This window comes from Oncorhynchus clarkii, unplaced genomic scaffold (genome assembly GCF_045791955.1).
Source record: "Oncorhynchus clarkii lewisi isolate Uvic-CL-2024 unplaced genomic scaffold, UVic_Ocla_1.0 unplaced_contig_3747_pilon_pilon, whole genome shotgun sequence".
In the NCBI taxonomy this organism is placed as follows: Eukaryota; Metazoa; Chordata; class Actinopteri; order Salmoniformes; family Salmonidae; genus Oncorhynchus; species Oncorhynchus clarkii.
In genome coordinates, this window is record NW_027258191.1 from 33,087 (window position 1) to 55,444 (window position 22,358).

At 45.4% G+C, this 22,358-nt stretch overlaps 1 protein-coding gene and 1 non-coding gene across 4 annotated transcripts in view; both read left to right on the forward strand.

Moving 5' to 3' along the window:
- LOC139395938 (ADAMTS-like protein 5) overlaps positions 1-22,358 on the forward strand; it is a 55,005-nt gene that overhangs the window by 12,012 nt on the left and 20,635 nt on the right. For 2 of the 3 annotated variants that reach the window (XM_071143247.1, XM_071143248.1), the window contains exons 2-6: positions 10,367-10,442; positions 16,573-16,733; positions 17,589-17,649; positions 18,909-19,018; positions 19,567-19,694. In XM_071143247.1, coding sequence (XP_070999348.1) covers positions 16,664-16,733; positions 17,589-17,649; positions 18,909-19,018; positions 19,567-19,694 — 369 coding nt within the window. In that variant the 5' untranslated portion in view covers positions 10,367-10,442; positions 16,573-16,663. The remainder of the gene's footprint in view (positions 1-10,366; positions 10,443-16,572; positions 16,734-17,588; positions 17,650-18,908; positions 19,019-19,566; positions 19,695-22,358) is intronic. The other variant, XM_071143246.1, reaches the window with a different exon arrangement.
- On the forward strand, positions 2,017-2,093 carry trnaa-ugc (transfer RNA alanine (anticodon UGC)). The gene has a single exon. It is a non-coding gene; the product is annotated as a tRNA-Ala (tRNA).

Here is a 22,358-nt window from a genome sequence, read left to right on the forward strand (position 1 = left end):
TTAAATAATGGCAATGGTGGTCTGGCTGGACTATTGGCAATGCCACAGCCTCACAGATCTATGGTGTCAGGATGGGTTGGAATCCGGCCTACTGCCCTTTCATACAACCTACTGTCATCCTCCCTCTCTCTCTTCAGTAAAATCTGAAAAATACCTTTAAAAATATATACATATATAAGAAAGAATGGTAATGTTGTGACGGGTTACATCCATTATATGTAGATACTTGGTGAAAAGGTCTGCTTAAATAAACCCAAATGCCTGCACACTAACACTACAGACGCAGTGATCCACTGCTTCCGCATCACCTCCAGTATTCATGGGTCGCTAACATCATAAAGTACTACTGTCCTATAGCAAATAAATAACCTTGGTTAAAAACAACATTTATAGGCCATTTAGTGTATTAAACTGAATAATGCAATATCTATTTCATGAAAAGAGACACATAGATGCAGCCTGAATAGTTGGATTCTTGGCTATGGTTTCATATGAGTCACAGGTTTAATGGAGATTGTGTGGAATACCCATCACCATGAAGGCAGCACCAACTGCTTTCTCACACTGTCTTTGGCACTGACTTTGTGTGTGTGTGTGTGTGTGTACACCCATGTGGATGGGTAATGGGTATGTTTTCCCAATGCCATAGAAAGACTAATTCAGTCAAAATAAACAACTTGTCTCGTAATGATTAAAGCCATTTCCCCCTGCCTTCCCCTGAGCCCTGCTCTAATGTGCTACCATTGGCTTAATGAGACGCAGGAGGAGCTGTTGTTGACCTCCAGTAGGGCCTCTGTGATTAGGGGGCAAACAGTGGCCAGACAGGCTCCCTGCGACCTGGGGAAAATGGAGGAGGCATAAAAGGTCCAGCATGTAGTTTTGGGTACGGCTCAATATATTCTGAATGATTTGCGGTACATTTGATCTTGTATCCGGCCTACTGCTACACTTCCCCTCCATAAGTTTGGTTTTTGCTTATTTTTCCTCTTTCCCCAGCCCAGCTAACCCCAGTCTCTCCTAGACCCAGTCTGCCCTAGCCCCAGCCCAGCTACCCCCAGTCTCTCCTAGACCCAGTCTCTCCTAGCTCCAGCCCAGTTACCCCCAGTGTCTCCTAGCGCCAGCCCAGCTAACCCCAGTCTCTCCTTCCCCTAGTCCCAGCCCAGCTATCCCCAGCCTCGCCTAGCCCTAGCCTAGTTTTTCCTTAGCCCTAGTCTAGTTTTCCCCCAACCTTCACCAGCCCTAACTCCCCAAGTCTTCCCCCGGTCTATCCTATCCCCAGCCCAGCATGCTGCAACCTCCCTAAGTCTAAACCCAGATTCCCCCACATTTCCCAGCCTTCCCCAGCCTTTCCCAGCATTGTACCAACTCAGTGTCCCCAAGCCCAGATTCCCCCAACTCCATCCCATGTTCCCTCAGCCTTCCTTAGCTCCAGGCCAGCACCAGCTTCCCCAGGCTGCACTAGCTGCTCCAGGCCAGCACCAGCAAACCCAGACTTCCCCAGGCTTCCCTAGCTCCAGCCCAGTGCCAGATTCCCCCAGACTTTCTTAGCTCCAGCCCAGCGACAGATTCCCCCAGACTTCTCTAGTTCCAGCCAAGTGCCAGCTTCCCCCAGACGTCCCTAGCTCCAGCCCAGCAACAGACTCACAAAGATTCCCCAGAATTCCCTAGCTCCAACCCAGCGCCAGCTTTCCCCAGACTACCCTAGCTCCAGCCCAGTGCCAGCTTTCCCAGATTCCCCAGACTTCCCTAGCTTTAGCCCAGTGCCAGATTTCCCAGGCTTCCTTAGCTCCAGCCCAGTGCCAGATTCCCCCAGATTCCCCCAGACTTCCCTAGTAGAAGGACTGCTCAGTGGAATGTGAGGGAGATGTGTATCGTTTAATTGGACAGGGCGACTACTGACCTGGAACTCTGCCAAACAGAGCTTTTGGCCTAGATGTGTGTTTATAAACTTGTTACAGATAAGAAAAAGGGAGCGGGAGAAGACAGGGAGAACAAACAGAACGCGTAAAGGGAAAGGGACGTGTGTGTGGCTCAGTTGGTAGAGCATGGCACTTGCAATGCCAGGATTGTGGGTTTGATTCCCGCTGTGTTCTTTCTACCCATACAAAATGTATCAATGCACTACTTTTAGTTGCTTTTGATAAAAGTGTCTGCTAAATGACATATCATTACATGGGAAGAACCAAATACACTGAAGGGAGACCCAGGAAAAAACATGGTTCCTCGTCCGGTGCATTGGCATAGACAGAAATTCATTGGTGGGTGGGCTTGCAGAAATGTATGTGGATTATGAGCTGTCTTGTTTGCCAAATAAACAAATTAGGCACTGGTATGATGCATATACTGTAGCCATAAAATCACAGTGACATTCAGTGCATTCGGAAAGTATTCAGACTCCTTGACTTTTTCCACATTTTGTTACCTTGCAGCCTTGTTCTAAAATGGAGGAAATTATTATTTTTCCTCATCAATCTACACACAACACCCCATAAACAGGTTTTTAGAAATGTTCTCAAATGTATATTAAAAAAATCCTTATTTACATAAGTATTCAGACCCTTTGCTATGAGACTCGAAATTGAGCTCAGGTGCATCCTGTTTCCATTGATCATCTTTGAGTTGTTTCTTCAACTTGATTGGAGTCCACCTGTGGTAAATTGGACATGATTTGGAAAGATACACACCAGTCAATATAAGATCCCACATTTGACAGTGCATGTCAGAGCAAAATCCAAGCCATAAGGTCGAAGGAATTGTCCCTAGAGCTCCTAGACAGGATTGTGTTGAGGCACAGATCTGGGGAAGGGTACCAAAAAATGTCAGCTGCATTGAAGGTCCCCAAGAACACAGTAGCCTCCATCATTCTTAAATGGAAGAAGTTTGGAACCACCAAGACTCTTCCTAGAGTCTGAGCAATCGTGGTAGAAGGGCCTTGGTCAGGGAGGTGACTTAGAACCCGATGGTCACTCTGACAGAGCTCCAGAGTTCCTCTGTGGAGATGGTTGTTCTTCTGGAAAGTTCTCCCATCTCTGCATCACTCCACCAAATCAGGCCTTTATGGTAGAGTGGCCAGACGGAAGCCACTCCTCAGTAAAAGGCACATGACAGTCTGCTTGGAGTTTGGCAAAAGGCACCTAAAGACTCTCTCAGACCATGAGAAACAAAATTATCCAGTCTGATGAAACCAAATTGAACTCTTTGGCCTGAATGCCAAGCGTCACGTCTGGCGGAAACCTGGCACCATCCCTACGGTGAAACATGGTGGTGGCAGCATCATGCTGTGGGGAGGGTTTTCAGTGGCAGGGACTGGGAGACTTGTCAGGATCAAGGGAAAGATGAATGGAACAAAGTACAGAGAGCTCCTTGATGAAAACCTTCTCCAGAACGCTCAGGACCTCAGACTGGGGCAAAGGTTCAGCTTCCAACAGGATATTGACCCTAAGCACAGAGCCAAGACAATGCAGGAATGACTTCAGGACAAGTCTCTGAATGCTCTTGAGTGGTCCAGCCAGTGCCCGGACTTGAACCCGATTGAACATCTCTGGAGAGACCTGAAAATTGCTCTACAACGACGATCCCCATCCAACCTGACGGAGCTTGAGAGGATCTGCAGAGAAGAATGGTAATGTCATATCCAAGAAGACTCGAGTCTGTAATAACTGCCAAAGGTGCTTCAAGAAAGTACTGAGTAAAGGGTCTGAATATTTATGTAAATATACATTTCAGTTTTAATAGATTGCTTCATCATTATAGGCTATTGTGTGTAGATTGAGGGGGAAAAAAACATTTAAATACATTTTTGAATAAGGCTGTGGAATGTGGAAAAAGTTCAAGAGTCTGGGAAATGTGGAAAAAGTTCAAGGGTCTGAATACTTTTTGAATGCACTGTATGCCTCAATGCAGTCATATTCGTGGTTTATTGGGGGTGTGGCTTTCAGTTAGTTATTTTTGGCAATTTTTGTGAGAATGAATGTCACCCCAGGTCATGAGTTCTGTTATATTTAATCAAATCTGACTAACAAAGTGCACTGCATGCTGTCAATTCTATCTGATGGTGTTTGCATGTTTAGATAAAAAGACAAATAATGTCCTGTTTGGAACACTGGAAATTAAAGGGCATATTTTTGTTTTTTTATTAATAAATACAAATATTCATTTTTTGCTCAATCTGAGTGGGTGGGCCTGGATGAGCTTGTTTTGGTGCTTGAGATCTAACATTAACGTACCCTAGTGGTCTCTAATACTGAGACTTGGACAAATGGTATGAGTGTCGCCTCAAATGGGACCCTATTCTATTTATTGGGCCCATAGTGCACCATTTCTTACCAGAGCCATATGTAGGAAATAAAGTACCATTAGGGACGTACTCATGTGCTGTTTCTCAAATGACAAATCAGACCCACTTGACTTGTGCAACTCTCCTTACAGATGGACTAACAGTAGTTAGTTAGCACTAAACAAATCAGTACCAGGAAGCCTTTATAGGGGGGGTTTCCAACCATTTCTGAGGAGGCATTTCTGAGAAAACACACTAAAGCCTTTGATGAGTCAGAGTGACTGTGTGTGTCAGCCAGGGAGAGGATGAAGTACAGATATCCTGTGTATGTGCTTGTTTGTGTGCGCATAACCAGTGTGCATGTGGGTGTAACGAGTCAAATTAAGTGTGTGTGTGTGTGTGGTCTCGGGTTATCGTCGGAGCATCCTTGAGGTGAATGTAGACGGTTTAATAAGGACAGACAGGGAGTAGACTGGCTGGCAGTGGCTGCTCAAGACATACAGTTGTGCTAACAGTCATACACATTGAAAAGAGAGCATCTCCACACATATCCAGATGGAGCACGGCAGTCATTCAAATAAATAAACATGACTAAAGAACGAAGGGAACTGTACAGCAGAGGAGGCTGGTGGGGGGAGCTTTAGGAGGACGGGCTCATTGTAATGGCAGGAATAGAGGGGTACCAAACACATGTTTACAATATGTTTGGCTCCATTCTATTGATTATAGGAGGAACGTTTTGACAGACAAGGTCCTTTATCAGCAGTATCATGTGTTTAATAAGCAGTCATAGGCTGAATGGTATATAAAAAAGGCTGTACTGCTTCCATCTCTGCCACTGCAGACAGGTCTTCATTGTAAATATGAATTTGTTCTTAATTGACCTACCTGTATAAACCTAAGGTTAAATAAGGTAGGTAGCTGGCACACACACACACTTTGTTTATTTTGACTGAATTAGCGTTTCTAGGGCATTGGGAAAACATATCCTCTACACATCCGCATGGGTACACACACGTACAAATACACTCAGTTCTTACATTTGAGAATAGTTGTGTGTTACAGTCATGGGTGGTGGGAGGTGGCTGAACCCTGGTGGTGCTGTGGGAGAGAGAGTTAATGATGGTGGTAGGTGGCTGGACCCTGGTGCTGCTGTGGGGGAGAGAGTTAATGATGATGGTGGGAGGTGGCTGAACCCTGGTGGTGCTGTGGGAGAGAGAGTTAATGATGATGATGGGAGGTGGCTGAACCCTGGTGCTGCTATGGGAGAGAGAGTTAATGATGGTGGGAGGTGGCTGAACCCTGGTGGTGCTGTGGGAGAGAGAGTTAATGATGATGGTGGGAGGTGGCTGAACCCTGGTGGTGCTGTGGGAGAGAGAGTTAATGATGATGGTGAGAGGTGGCTTAACCCTGGTGCTGCTGTGGGAGAGAGAGTTAATGATGGTGGGAGGTGGCTGAACCCTGGTGGTGCTGTGGGAGAGAGAGTTAATGATGATGATGGGAGGTGGCTGAACCCTGGTGCTGCTGTGGCAGAGAGAGTTAATGATGGTGGGAGGTGGCTGGACCCTGATGGTGCTGTGGGAGAGAGAGTTAATGATGGTGGGAGGTGACTGAACCCTGGTGGTGCTGTGGGAGAGAGAGTTAATGATGATGGTGGGAGGTGGCTGGACCCTGGTGTTGCTGTGGGAGAGAGAGTTAATGATGATGGTGAGAGGTGGCTGAACCCTGGTGCTGCTGTGGGAGAGAGAGTTAATGATGATGGTGGGAGGTGGCTGAACCCTGGTGCTGCTGTGGGAGAGAGAGTTAATGATGGTGGTAGGTGGCTGGACCCTGGTGCTGCTGTGGGGGAGAGAGTTAATGATGATGGTGGGAGGTGGCTGAACCCTGGTGGTGCTGTGGGAGAGAGAGTTAATGATGATGGTGGGAGGTGGCTGAACCCTGGTGGTGCTGTGGGAGAGAGAGTTAATGATGATGGTGGGAGGTGGCTGAACCCTGGTGCTGCTGTGGGAGAGAGAGTTAATGATGATGGAGGGAGGTGGCTGAACCCTGGTGCTGCTGTGGGAGAGAGAGTTAATGATGATGGTGGGAGGTGGCTGAACCCTGGTGCTGCTGTGGGAGAGAGAGTTAATGATGATGGTGGGAGGTGGCTGAACCCTGGTGCTGCTGTGGGAGAGAGAGTTAATGATGATGGTGGGAGGTGGCTGAACCCTGGTGCTGCTGTGGGAGAGAGAGTTAATGATGATGGAGGGTGGTTGTGTGGGTGCATTCTTGACTTTGGCTCCTGCCCTGCCCCCAGGGGCCCCAGTGGCATGGAAGCTTGTTTGTTGTTATCAGTGACCCCTAGAGCCGGGGCTCCTGTGTTAAGCGAGGCCTGAATTGGTCATCTCTCTGTAGGTGATGGCTTTGTTATGGAAGGTTTGGGAATCGCTTCCTTTTAGGTGGTTGTAGAATTGAATGGCTCTTTTCTGGATTTTTATAATTAGCGGGTATCGGCCTAATTCTGCTCTGCATGAATTCTTTGATGTTTTAAGTTTTACGTTGTCTCAATTTGGTGTGTGTCCCATTTTGTGAATTATTGGTTGGTGAGCGGACCCCAGACCTCACAACCATAAAGGGCAGTGGGTTCTATAACTGATATTTTAAGTATTTTTAACCAGATCCTAATTGGTATGTCAAATGTTATCTTCCTTTTGATGGAATAGAATGCCCTTCTTGCCATGTCTCTCAGATCGTTCAGAGCTTTGTGAAAGTTACCTGTGGTGCTGATGTTTAGGCCAAGGTATGTATAGTTTGTGTGCTCTAGGGCAACGGTGTCTAGATGGAATTTGTATTTGTGGTCCTGGCGACTGGACCTTTTTTGGAACACCATTATTTTGGTCTTAGAGATTTACTGTCAGGGCCCTGGTCTGTCAGAATCTGTGCAGAAGATCTAAGTGCTGCTGTAGGCCCTTCTTGGTTGGTGACAGAAGCACCAGATCATCAGCAAACAGACATTTGACTTCAGATTCTAGTAGGGTGAGGCAGGGTACTGCAGACTTTTATTCTAGTGCACTCGCCAATTCGTTGATAAAAATGTTGAAGAGGGTGTGGCTTGAGCTGCATCCCTGTCTCACCCCACGTTCCTGTGGGAAGATGTGTGTTTTTTGCCTATTTTAACCGCACACTTGTTGTTTGTGTACATGGATTTTATAATGTTGTATGTTTTCTTCCCAATCACCACGTGCCTCCATCAATTTGTATAGCAGACCTTCATGCCAAATTGAGTCAAAGTCTTTTTTGAAATCAACATGAGAAGACTTTGCCTTTGTTTTGGTTTGTTTGTCAATTAGGATGTGCAGCGTGAATACGTGGTCTGTCGTTTGTTAATTTGGTAAAAAGCCAATTTGACATTTGCTCAGTACATTGTTTTCACTGGGGAAATGTATGAGTCTGCTGTTAATGATAATGCAGAGGCTTTTCCCAAGGTTGCTGTTGACGCATGTCCCACGGTAGTTATTGGGGTCAAATTTGTCTCCACTTTTGTGGATTGGGGTTATCAATCCTTGGTTGCGAATATTGGGGAAGATTCCAGAGCTAAGGATAATGTTGAAGAGTTTTAGTATAGTCAATTGGAATTTGTTGTCTGTATATTTGATCATTTCATCGAGGATACCATCAACACCACATGCCTTTTTGGGTTGGAGGGTTTTTATTTTGTCCTGTAGCTCATTCAAGGTAATTGGAGAATCCAGTGGGTTTAATAGTTAATTCTAAGATTTCTATTTGATCATGTATATGTTTTTGCTCTTTGTTATAGAGCCAAAAAGAATGGAGAAGTGGTTTACCCATACATCTCCATTTGGATAGATAATTATTCGTGTTGTTTAGTGTTTTCTAATTTTCCCAGAAGTGGTTAGTCTATGGATTCTTCAATTACATTGAGCTGATTTCTGACCTGCTGTTCCTTCTTTTTCCATAGTGTAATTCTGTATTGTTTTAGTGATTCACCATAGTGAATGCGTAGACTCAGGTTTTCTGGGTCTCTATGTTTTTGGTTGGACAGATGTCTCAATTTCTTTCTTAGGTTTTTATATTCTTCATCAAACCATTTGTCATTGTTGTTCATTTTCTTCAGTTTTCTGTTTAGATTTTTTGGGGATTAGATAGGGAAGCTGAGAGGTCAAATATAATGTTAACATTTTCTACTGACAAATTTACACCTTCACTATAACCTTCACTATGTCCAGGAAGTTGCCTAGAAGGTATTGAATTTGTTGTTGCCTAATTGTTTTTTGGTAGGTGTCCACAGTACATTCCTTCCATCTATAGCATTTCTTAATATTACTGAGTTCCTTTGGCTTTGATGCCTCATGATTGAGTATTGCTCTGTTCATTTGCTATGATCTGATAGGGGTGTCAATGGGATGAACGCTCTGAGAGACTCTGGGTTGAGGTCAGTGATACAGTACTCTACAGTACTACTGCCAAGAGATGAGCTGTAGGTGTAACAACCAGAGTCCCAGCGTGTGACAGATCTGCAGTAGTTGTGACCAGTTTTTGTTGGTTATGTTGTCATAGGGGCATATGGGGGAGGGAATGCTGTCACTTCTAGGCAGGTGTTTGTTCCGCTGTGTGCTGAGGGTGTCAGGTTCTTGTTCGGTTCTGGCATTTAGGTCGCCACAGACTCTGACCTTCATCTGCCTGCTGGTCTCAGCCGTCTGACTGTCTCTCTCTCGATGGGTCTCTCATTGTCTCCCGATGGGTTTCTCTCTCTCGCTTCTCTCTCTCTCTCTCTCTCTCTCTCTCTCTCTCTCTCTCATTGTCTCCCGATTGGGCTCTCGCTCTCTCTCTGTCCAACTTTCTGTTTGTGTCTGTCTTTCGCTCTCTCTCGCTTTTGCTTGCTATTTCCATCTGGCCTGTCATGTCTGCCCACAAGATGGATATCTCCACTACAAATGTACCACTCTACCTCTCCAAGGGTGCACTTGGGCTAGTGCCATTCACATTTACACAACATCAGGAATCTTGCTTAGATATTACAACATATAGCTTGAATTTAATAATTGACCTGATTTCTTTGTCCTTCTGTCTCTGTATCTCTGCCTTTCTCTCTGTGTCTCTGTCTTGAACTCAGTGAAGATGTCTCTTTCTGTGTCTGTCTTTGTCTCTGTCTCTCTGTCTCTGTGTGTTTAACTACTGTGAGGATGTCTCTGTTTTTTTAAACTTCTGTAAGTGAGGATTTGTCAATAAAGACCATCAAAAGTCTCTCTTCTCTCTCTCCCTCCTCCCCACTCTCTCTTTGTCTTTCACTTTCCCTCTCTCTCACCTCCCTCTCTCTGGCTGTCCCCTCTCATTTCTCTCTCTCTCTCTCTCTCTCTCTCTCTCTCTCTCTCTCTCTCTCTCTCTCTCTCTCTCTCTCTCTCTCTCATTGTCTCCCGATTGGGCTCTCGCTCTCTCTCTGTCCAACTTTCTGTTTGTGTCTGTCTTTCTCTCTCTCTCGCTTTTGCTTGCTATTTCCATCTGGCCTGTCATGTCTGCCCACAAGATGGATATCTCCACTACAAATGTACCACTCTACCTCTCCAAGGGAGCACTTGGGCTAGTGCCATTCACATTTACACAACATCATGAATCTTGCTTAGATATTACAACATATAGCTTGAATTTAATAATTCACCTGATTTCTTTGTCCTTCTGTCTCTGTATCTCTGCCTTTCTCTCTGTGTCTCTGTCTTGAACTCAGTGAAGATGTCTCTTTCTGTGTCTGTCTTTGTCTCTGTCTCTCTGTCTCTGTGTGTTTAACTACTGTGAGGATGTCTCTGTTTTTTTAAACTTCTGTAAGTGAGGATTTGTCAATAAAGACCATCAAAAGTCTCTCTTCTCTCTCTCCCTCCTCCCCACTCTCTCTTTGTCTTTCGCTTTCCCTCTCTCTCACCTCCCTCTCTCTGGCTGTCCCCTCTCATTTCTCTCTCTCTCTCTCTCTCTCTCTCTCTCTCTCTCTCTCTCTCTCTCTGATTTAATCGGGGTTGTTTATCGATGTGAGGGTGTGATTGGTATGGAGAAAAGCTGGGTGTGTAACTGACTGAGGTTGTTTATTGTCTCTGTCTCCAGAAGGTTGTCTCTCTGCCAGGCTCTGACCTTCATCTGCCTGCTGGTCTCTGCCGTCTACCTGTCCTCCCAGCCCAGCGTAAGTTAGTTCTTCACTACCTTCTCCAGCACACCTCATTAATCAATCATTATTTTTTCCCCATTTTTTTTTCTCAATTCTTTGGGAGGGGGGGGGGGGGGGTGTTAGAATACCATTTTGGTATTTTGTATATAGTTATTTGTTTAAAAATGTATACCTTCACCAATTTGGCCACTTGGGTACATTTGGGCTACTTGTGTGGGACACCTGGGTGACTTCATGATAAATGTCATGTAGCACACTCATTTTGGAAGTTATCATTCTGAAACTTTGCACAAGTACTGTTGCCCCCTTATATTTTTCACTGAAATTGTCCCCATCATCCTATCTGAATGTTTGTTATATCTTGTTCCTTTTAAAGATGATGATACAAAAATAAAAATATAAAACGTATGGTTTCCTTCATTGTTTTATCTAAACCAGATCTATTGTGTTATATTCTCCTACATTCAATTCACATGTACACAAACTTCAGAGTGTTTTCTGTCAAATGGTACCAATAATATGCATATCCTTGGTTCTGTGCCTGAGCTACAGGCTGTTAGATTTGGGTATGTCTTCAGGTGGAAATTGCACAAAGTAGGGGGGAGCTGTAAGAGGGTAACACTGATAGGACATGTCCACAGTGCCTGCTGAGGGCTGGGTTTCACGTCGCTAAAGAAGTTTCTTATTTCTCTCCACAGCCCTGCTGCACAGCCGCGAGAGAGTAACAATTATACAGTATACATGTGAACGAACAGAATTTGTCAAATTAAGCACTTAACTGTTCTGCGAGCGTGTGATTTCATGTTGTCAAGATAACACTACTAAATAATGAAAATTAACACTTTCGCTAGGAAAGCTTTTGGAAACCTCAGACAAGAATGTTTGGATTCTTACTGAATCTGACTGGATGCCCACGGTTTTGAGTCAACTCATGAAACAATGCTACATTAATGGGACATTTCCAATCATCCCCCTGAAATGGCTGACGTGAAATGGAATTGAACCCATCCTGGCTGGACGCTTTATAAACTCACAGACCTCATTCAGTAGCCTGCTCCCAGATCTGTTTGTGTATTCTTTCCAACTCCTATTGGCTTGACAATGACCATAGGAGTTGGCAAGACAGCAGAAACAGGTCTGAGAACAGGGCCTGATTAGTCTGATGCTCTAATCTGTGCAAAGAAAGTTTGTGTACCAAATGGCACCCTATTCCCTATATAGTGCACTATTAACCCTAACCCTTATGGGTCCTGGTCAAAAGTAGTGGCCTATATAAGGAATAGGGTGCCATTTGGGACACAAATCCCTGTTCTCCAGTGTTTCCCTGAGGAAAATCCAGGTCATTTAGATAATATAGAAATCAAAGTGCTCCAACTAGTATCAGATGTGATGAGGGGTCCAGCTGACACGGCGATTGAGGTTCTGGAAGAAAGGAGCTGATTGGAATGTTTGTGTAGCGTTTAGCCTGCTAATGGAGGCGGGGATGGCGGCATGTTCCTATAGGGCTGGTAGTTGCTCTCCATCTCTCTCCCATCTGGGCACTCTCTAATTGCTGCGTTGCCCCTTGCTTCTCCTTCAAGCGGAGCGGCCATCTTTCATCACTGTTTGTCTGGTTGTCAGGGAGAGCCTGAGGGCAAAGGAGGCTTTCCTGACACACGTACACACACCCCTCACACTCCCCCACACAGACCTCCTCCTGACATTGACGCACAGACAGACCGGTTTAAAATGTGGCAGCAAAACTGAACTTGAGGTTGAATTTACAGCCTTGTTAACACCATCTCTTGGTCCTGGACTCTTTCTTTCGTTCTTTCACTCTTTCACTCTCTCTCTCTCTCTCACTCACTCACTAACTCGCACACACACAAAAACCCTCCGGTGGCTGAGACAGTCAACCATTGCCCAGCCATGTCCGTTAACCCTCAGCCAATCATCCGTGTCATTCCTCTGACTGGGTTATAGTGAAAAGGGGAGTGATCAAATGGAGCACTTTACAGGTGTTTGTCTGACTAAGGTAGGCATGTGCCAAACTCTTGAAGTCAACTAAGGTGAAATCATGTCATGGGCGGGATCTGAACCCGGCTCACCCACGGTAGAGACCAAAGTCTCAAATCAAAAGTGTATTGGTTGCATATTTTATAGAGGTTGCACCGAAATGCTTAAGTTACTAGCTCCTAACAATGCAGTATCATGTCAAACAAGTACACAAATAATAAACAAGATATAACAAATAAATTAAAAACACAACAGGAAATCAAGATTATAGAGTATTTTGTTTAGATCATTTAAGAAAAAAATTATTACTAAATACATTTAATCCCACTTTTTAACACAACAAAATGTGTAAAAATCAAGGGGTATACTTTCTGAAGCCCCTGTAGATGTATGTGAATGATGTGTGTAGACGATATGGACAGTATGTGAATAGAAAGGTGTGTATAGCAGTAGTTATATAGGATGAGCCATGACTAGAATACACTATATACATGTTAATTAGGTAAAACAGTATGTGAACATTATTAAAGTGACCAGTGTTCAATGACTCTATGCACATAGGGCAGTGATCTCTAAGGTGTGGGGTAGATAACCCGGTTGTAGCCGGCTAGTGACCGTGTGTTAGGTACAGGGCAGGGTACTGGGCTGAGGCCGGCTAGTAGTGACTGTGCCTCTCGATCCCAGATTTGATGGTCCCAGTCTCTTGATGCACCTGTACTGTCTCCTCCTTCTAGACGGTAGCGGGATGAACAGGCCATGTCTCGGGGGGCTGGGGTCCTTGATCTTCTTGGCCTTCCTGTGACACCGGGTGCTGTAGATGTCCTGGAGAGCAGGCAATGTGCCCCTGATGAAGCATTGGGCTGACTACACCACCCTCTGGAGAGCCCTGCAGTTGCTGGCGATGTGATTGCCGTACCAGGCGCTGATACAGCCCGACAGGATGCTCTCAGTGGTGCAAGTGTGTTAGGGTCTTAGGGGCCAAGCCGAATTTCTTCAGCCTCCTGGTGTTGAAGAGGTGCTGTTGCGCCTTCTTCACCACACTGTCTGTCTGTGTGAAGGGACCATTTCAGGTCACCAGTGATGTGCTCGCCGAGGAACATGAAACATTTGGCCCTCTCCGTCGATGTGGATGGGGGTGTGCTCTCTGCTGTCTCCTGTAGTCTACGATCAGCTCCTTCATTTTGTTGACGTTGAGGGAGAGGTTGTTTACCTGGCACCACTCCACCAGGTCTCTCACCTCCTCCCTGTAGACTGTCTCGTCATTGTTGGTAATCAGGCCTACTACTGTTGTGTCGTCAGCAAACTTGATGATTGAGTTGGAGACCTGCCTGGCCACACACTCATGGGTGAACAGGGATGTTAGAAACTTGACATTGATTTTGAAGTCGCAGGCAGGGCCACCTCATCACGAGACCATGGACCTGCGGCGCGTTGCTACACAGGTGCTGGGCAATAATGCACGATGTATAAAGAAAGGCCAGCACACTGTATCATGCTGCTCCCCTGTGCTTTATTCATCCACTATGTTACACAAACAACAATTCAACTTTGTGGAAGTCTTTATTCTCTTACCTTAACTCTTACCAGAGTCTTACCTGAGTTATTCAGATGCATCAAAATGATACACTTGAAAAACAACAATCTACCTTGATAACTACCATAGTTACCAATAATATGATTTAGTCTTCATAAAGGTGTGAATAGAAATGGTGTGAACGACGTTTTGTATCGGCTTCATATTCTGTATGAGTAGGACTGTTGATCCACGATGTCCTGTCCATGTACGAATATTCTATCTACAAGGCAAAACTGATCCTAGATCAGCACAGTTCTGTTCTCCTAAATCTTCTCTGGGATTAGTTTATGTGCATGTTCCTACAGACACAAATCCACAATCTAGTCTAACATCTAAGTAAACCTAGTGCTAATTTAGGACCCGTCTTCCCTTCTTGAATCCCAATGAATAAGATCACATAGACGGGGGACCTGATCCTAGATCAGCACTCCTACCCTGAGACGTCCATCCATTCTGGTAGCCAGGTCAACCTGATTACCTATAAGCCACTCTGAGAGCGTTCAATTCAGAGGTCTTATGGTAAGACTATCTGTCTTTATTAATTTATTTTATATTTAACTAGGCAAGTCAGTTAAGAACAAATTGTTATTTACAATGACGGCCTACCCCAGCCAAACCCAGACGACGCTGGGCCAATTGTGTGCCGCCCTATGGGACTCCCAATCACGGACAGATGTGACAGCCTGGATTCGAAACCAGGGACTATTGCACTGAGATGCAGTGCCTTAGACCGCTGCACCACTCAGGAGTCCAAGAAGAGATTGAGATTGTAAGGTTGTGGGTTTGTTTCCAGGTCGAGTCGTACCAAAGACTCTAGAAACGAGGGCTCTCTGCTTGGCACACAGCAGTAGGGAGATAGTTTGGGGGTAAGGCCCTGCGACAGACTAGCATGTCCAAGAGGTGGACACCAAGCTGCCTCACACTATAGAAATAGGAGATGGGCTCCTGTCCTATGGGCTGTTTTGGCTCAGACAAATATGACTTATTTACTCTGTAGAAGTGAAGGGGATTCCTGATTCGCTGTACCTTACCTTCAATCACCTCTCCCGGAATATATTGAGGGATAAGGGGAAAATAAAGGGGATTGGGGGGTGTTTGGAAAGGTCAGAGGTTGTTTTCATTAGTCTAGTATGCCGGGCCTTCCTATCGCCAACTTTATCGATGCTAATTTAACTGGCGGTGGTTGTAACCCCAGGTCACCCTGCCATGGACCATATGATGGCGTGTGTAATGTAGTCCTCTAGACTAGTCACTCCTGAACCTTAACGGAGGGAAATCTGACTCTGTCAGTTATAAAGAGGCAGATTTTGGGGACGATTTCCAATCCACTCACTTGGCCTTTAGTGACTCCCCCTCATTGACCTGAAAATACCTGATAGTATACAAATAATATGGCCTAAACTCCACCCAGGGCTAGGGCTCTCAGAAAGATAGGTGGGGATATAACCATATTGCTTACAGCTATGCACAACAAGGGAACTGATTGATCTGAAACCGGGCCAATAGTAACCAACCAGGAAGTCGGACAGGGTGAACACACACCTTCGGCACAGGTGTCAACCACGTACGTGCACAGCAATGCTTTCAGTAGAAGTGGATATGTTTGTCAGTGAGGGATACATAATAATGTGTACTGTAAGTGAAAGGTTTTGAAGCCCATGCTCTGCTCCCCTATGAAAGATAAGAGGGATCACTGACAGTTTAAATCCCCCTCCAGAGAAACCCTGGAATGCTTTTGAAAATGAACCGTTTAGTTCTCTCATCATTTTGTTGTTTGGCTGTGTTTACAGTTGTCACATAGGGGTGCAGGTACACACACACACACACTCTTGAAATAGATTTATGTGATGGAGATGAAGCTTTTATATACAGCACTAAACAACTGGCTTCCCCAAGGTCATCTTGTTGACAGGTAGCAGGTTGTGTACAAACACACACACACACACACACACACACACTACACCGCTTTCACGCATTCATGGCATTTACCTCACCTATACCTCGCTTTCACCCCCTCCTCTCTCTCTCTCACACACACACACACACACACACACACACACACACACACAGTGTGATATGTTAAATACTTATCCAGGCATTGTACGATCTGGTATGCGTCTGCAATGTAGTCGGGCATGAACTCAAACTTTATGAACATGGGCCCAGAGCTCCACAATGGGGAGAGAGTTGTTGTATTTATTCTGGCAATACATGTTCACACTCAATCATTTGGAATGAAGGTACTGCTTTAATCATAATGTGTGAGTGGTAATAACGGAAACTGATTTGACTGTTGTCTAAGGGTATTGTTGAATGACCAAATCAATCAGTCAATCGTTCAATCCAAAGTGATGTATCTTCTAAGGAATCATAATTGGGGCCCTAGAGAATTGATTCTCCAACCAATAAGCTAATGGCCTTGGCCCTTTGGGATCAATTCTGTAGGAATCAATGAATAATCAGTTGATGCAGAGTGCTGTTTGTAATGTATGTGAACCATTAGGAATATATCAATAGAGTCTAGTTTACTTTACGTTAATAAATTATGTTGACCTCTGACCTTCTGTGTCTCAGTCTTCCTGGGTGTCTGCATGGGGTCCTTCAGAGGGTCGTTCAGCGCGTGCACGACGACAGCTGCACTACAGGAACGAATGGGCCTCGTGGAATGGCTGGTCCGTGTGCTCGCGCTCATGTGGGGGAGGGGCCTCTGTGCGTACACGCACCTGCATCACCAGGTAAGAACCAGGGATGGTCCAATCACAATAGAGACTTGTTTCAAACAGGTTAACCCTCAAAAAATGTCAGTGAATGTCTTTGTATGCTGCTTTCTCTGTATTTGCTGTGGTCTATCTAGTAATAAAACATGAGAACACAATGACTACCATTCAAGTCAGATTTCTGTAATGGGATGACCAGTGGCCTTATTTAGTGTGCCCATAAGTGTACAGTCTTACACTAAAAGTGCATTATCATCATTTTCACAATTTCACAGTATTATTCCAACCTTATTTTGAGGAATTATAAAACATAGAAAAATCAAGTTTTTAACTGGACAGGGCCTTTAACATTTTGACCACAATGGCCCCAGTCAGATTGACTACTTCTCAAATGAAAACATTTGGCTGGAGGCTCATCCCTGTGTTCAGTAGGCTTACAGTAATCTCTGTTAAAGCAGAAGTAAAATCTCACATAATTTGGTCAGCTGCGTGTTCATATGTATTAGAAATGTACATTTCCAGCAAATGCCAAGTCTCCCCCCCGTTGCAAAAGGAAACTCTCAGGCAAAGCCCCCCGCCCCCCCCTTCTGATCCGTGTGGGCACAGGTGCGATGCACTCAAGGCGAATCAGTTTAAGCATCGCCTTTTCCCAATCCTGATTCATCCAAATAACCAGTGACAAAAAAAATGAACTAATGCTGCTCGGATCTCACACATCCCACTCAGTCCTGGCAGATTCTCTCAGTCTACATGCAGAATCTGCCTGCGGGACATCAGGCTCACCGTAATAGCCTTTATTTGATTGTTACACCATAGAACCCTCCTTATTTCTAAGTCATTGTCATTTTCATAAATGACTGAACTCTGTCCCAGGAACCCAGTTGGCGGACCATGTTCAGGAGACCCCAGACAATACAAGATCTGCAACACCAAGGTATGTGTCAACACGATGACATCACCACACAGGGAAAGCAGTATGCTGTGTTTGCACATGTCTATCATGCCAAGACCTACTGGCCCACTACAACATCCACAATATCATGCAGCCAAGTGAGTGTCAAGCTTGTGTACGGAACGCAATGGAAAACGGTTTAAAACATTTTGGAAAATAACATTTAAAGGAGCATTTTGTTTTGGATGAGTCCAGGAAGTCCCTTTAGTCTAATTAACACACCCCTGGTCTCATCTGTTGAAGTGCCAACTCCTCTGACTCCTGCCATAGGCCTACATGACACGCTGGCAAGACAATGGATAAACACAACAGAACGAGGAGTTGGCTAAATTGCAAACAGATCTGTAACCCTGCGTCAGCCTTGTGTGTATGACAGGAATTTGTAACCTATCAATGTGTCACTTGTTGCTTTTTTTTGGAGTTTGAGATTCCACTGTGTTACAATCTCATTGTAACTGTGACTTGTTGTCGTGTGCTGTCTACTGCAGACCCCCATTCACTCTTTGCCCCGAGACACAAGGGTTCGATTCCTGGTCCACCCTAAAGTCAATCACTTTCAACCCTGCATCATCCCTTTCTGCTTTCTCACTTTCTTCACTGTCTAAGAATAACCAAACCGAAGGGAAAAATACATCTGTTCTCCTTCAACAACAAAAAAGGTGTAATCAGAATCACAACTTTTGAATGATGGATTTCCATACAGAATGGTGGATGCAGACCTTCGTATTGTTGTCAAACATTTGGAAACGATAAGCTAAGTGTGCTTCAGGGCTGATAACAAAGTTGGTTCAGTGAATGTGAACTGTGCTGTTACTATATTTAACTAAGCAGGTATGCTGTCTGGGCGTGATCGGTTTCACTGACACATGAACCTGTCACTCCATTGTACTGTACACAAGTTGAGCTCCTGATACTATATGAACAGTACATATACTTCTAGTCCCAGAAATAGATAGATACAACAGAGTTTTCATCTACACCCTCAGTGAATAGTATATTTTCATGGTATATATTCTTGAAGATATATCGTCCAAGACGTTGGTTTACCTGGAAGGTATACGGTGAGGATCCTCTGTCAGAAGTATGGGTGTGTACATGTGTGTTTAGACAGTGAGTCAGTATTGGTTACAGTATATTAAACATATTAACATAAGGTGGTGAGGTGTGTTTGAGGCATGCATGTGTGAGTGCATAGCACTGGGTAACCAGGTCTCTCTATTGTATGTATCTGTCTGCTGCAGGGGTGTGCTGGGGGCTCAGAGGACTTCAGGGAGATGCAGTGTTCTGCCTACAACGACAGACCACTGGTGGCTGGAAACCGTTACAGATGGACCACCTTCCATGGAGGTCGGTGAGGCATGTGTGTGTGTGTGTGTGTGTGTGTGTGTGTGTGTGTGTGTGTGTGTGTGTGTGTGTGTGTGTGTGTGTGTGTGTGTGTGTGTGTGTGTGTGTGTGTGTGTGTGTGTGTGTGTGTGCGCGCTAAATGTGGCATATGTCCATTGGGAAATCTGCTTGTCATTTGGCCACATCTGTATTATGAGTTCAGTCCATACTCTCCACTGACCTGTTTCACCCTTTCCCCTCTGGACCCTACCCCCACCACTACTTCCCCCCCATTTCCTACCTCCATCCCCGTTCTCCTACCTCATTCCATTCCCATCTGTCCTCCACCTGCTACTAGTTACCTCCTTCCATCAATTAAAATGTCCAGTTCTTTTAACCCCTGTCCTGCAGTACTACGGCTAGGAGATAATAGACTAGAATAGCCAGTAACGTGACTAACCCAACTTTCTAGTAACTGTACTGTTTAGTCGTATGTGAGAGGTAATGTCTGTCCGTGAGGAGGTTGTTTATATGTGTATGTTTGCCTTGTCTTGTGATACCACCTCCTAACCTAAGGTTCTAACCCGTGTGAGCTGAGCTGTCTGGCCCAGGGTCACAACTTCTACTACAACTTTGGTCGTGTCCTGGACGGCACTGCCTGCAGTAAAGAGCCTGGAGATGTGTGTGTCAACGGAAAATGCTTGGTGAGTGCCAATTTTGTGTGTATGTGTCCACTACGCAGAGAGGTGGTCTCACTATGTGTGTGTGTGTCAGGCAGTACTGGAATCGAAAGCACACACTCTCACTCTTGCATCCCCTTTCTCTCTGTCTGGGCAGTATTGGGACTGTCTCTGTCTGGGCAGTATTGGGACTCTCTGTCTGGGCAGTATTGGGACTGTCTCTGTCTGGGCAGTATTGGGACTGTCTCTGTCTGGGCAGTATTGGGACTGTCTCTGTCTGGGCAGTATTGGGACTCTCTGTCTGGGCAGTATTGGGACTGTCTCTGTCTGGGCAGTATTGGGACTGTCTCTGTCTGGACAGTATTGGGACTGTCTCTGTCTGGACAGTATTGGGACTGTCTCTGTCTGGGCAGTATTGGGACTGTCTCTGTCTGGGTAGTATTGGGACTGTCTCTGTCTGGGCAGTATTGGGACTGTCTCTGTCTGGACAGTATTGGGACTGTCTCTGTCTGGACAGTATTGGGACTGTCTCTGTCTGGACAGTATTGGGACTGCCTCTGTCTGGGCAGTATTGGGACTGTCTCTGTCTGGGCAGTATTGGGACTGTCTCTGTCTGGACAGTTTTGGGACTGTCTCTGTCTGGACAGTATTGGGACTGTCTCTGTCTGGGCAGTCTTGGGACTGTCTCTGTCTGGACAGTATTGGTACTGTCTCTGTCTGGACAGTATTGGGACTGTCTCTGTCTGGACAGTATTGGGACTGTCTCTGTCTGGACAGTATTGGGACTGTCTGTCTGGACAGTATTGGGACTGTGTTGACCATTTCCTCTGGTTCCCTTAGGAGTAGTTTACTCATCCTGTGCGTTAGGACCAGAGTGCACTTGTCAGAGCACACCCACACACACACACACACACACACACACACACACACACACACACACACACACACACACACACACAGACACACGCTCGCACACACACACACACAGCCTCCATAGGATAGACGGAGCAAAATAAATGTCAAGGGCTGACATTCTTTGTGGCTTTTTCTTTTAGAACTAATTTATGTTTAGTCAAAGCTGGATTCATGAAGTTTCGATAAGGGAACACTAATGGTACTTGCTGCACTCTAAGAAACAGAATGTACAAACAGAACATCAACAGAATGTTACTCTAGGCCCATAAATGCACTGTGTGTGTGTGTGTGTGTGTGTGTGTGTGTGTGTGTGTGTGTGTGTGTGTGTGTGTTCTGAGGGCCAAAGCAGAGGCCCCCAAACTCTAAGCTCTGGCCCTCCGCCACTAAATTCTCAACCTAAGTGATTCCTGCAGGACAGTGACCGAGTGTTCAAGCAGCAGAGAAAGACACACACACACACACACACACGGACACACACACACAGACACACGGACACACACACACGGACACACACACACACACACACACAGACATAAACATGTTGTTGCTCTGTGTATGTGGAACAATGCAACAAGGGATGCACGAGGGGCCCTTTCAGGGACACACACTCACACACACACACCTCAGTAATAAGGTTCTCCCATCCCACACACACACCTCAGTAATAGGGTTCTCAAATCCCACACACACACCTCAGTAATAGGGTTCTCCCATCCCACACACACACCTCAGTAATAGGGTTCTCCCATCCCCCACACACTCCAGCAGATGGAGATGATTGGAAAATCAATTCTCTCCCCAGAGGTTGAGGCTTTGGTACATTATGGTCCTCCATCAAATCCCAAAATCAAAATGCGTGTGTGTGTGTGTGTGTGTGTGTGTGTGTGTGTGTGTGTGTGTGTGTGTGTGTGTGTGTGTGTGTGTGTGCAGAGAAATGTAGGAGTGTGAACATGAGCATTTTGGTCTTTATGTCTGTGTGTGTGCTTGTATGTCTTTGTGTGAGTTGATGTGTATGAGGGGATTTATGGGGCGTGAGGTCAGCAGTGGCCCTAAACTGTCTGAGGTCCCAGGGGGCATGGTCTAGGACAGGAAGCAGATGCAGAGTCCAGCTGGTCTGGAAGGCGGCGTGACACAGATTGAGTTCAAGCCCACACTACACATAGCTGCCTGGACTAAATGTGTGTGTGTGTGTGTGTGTGTGTGTGTGGGCGTATTCATGTATACAGTAAAGAGTGCCTCATGCACTCAGGTAGCTTGTTGTGTTGATTAATATACTGTTGCGTACACAGATTCACTGTGTGTGTGTGAGGGGTAGATAATTATATGTTTCCTAGATTGCTGGTCTCTACTCTAGAACCTCCCACTTGATTGGTTTTCTCTGCACTGCAGGAGGAACATACAGATTGTAATCTGACTGGTGTGTAGCAAGCAATTGACCCCTGACCCCACACACACACACACACACACACACACACACACACACACACACACACACACACACACACACACACACACACACACACACACACACACACACACACACACACACACACACACACACACACACACACAAACATACACAGACGCCCACTTGAATCTGGGGCAGCAGCTAGCAGAGTGGTTAGAGTGTTGGGCCAGTAACCGTTGTTGGATCGAATCCCCAAACTGACAAGGTAAAAATATGTCGCTCTGCCCCTGAACAAGGCAGTTAACCCACTGTTCCCCGGTAGGCCATCATTGTAAATAAGAATTTGTTCTTAACTGACTAGCCTG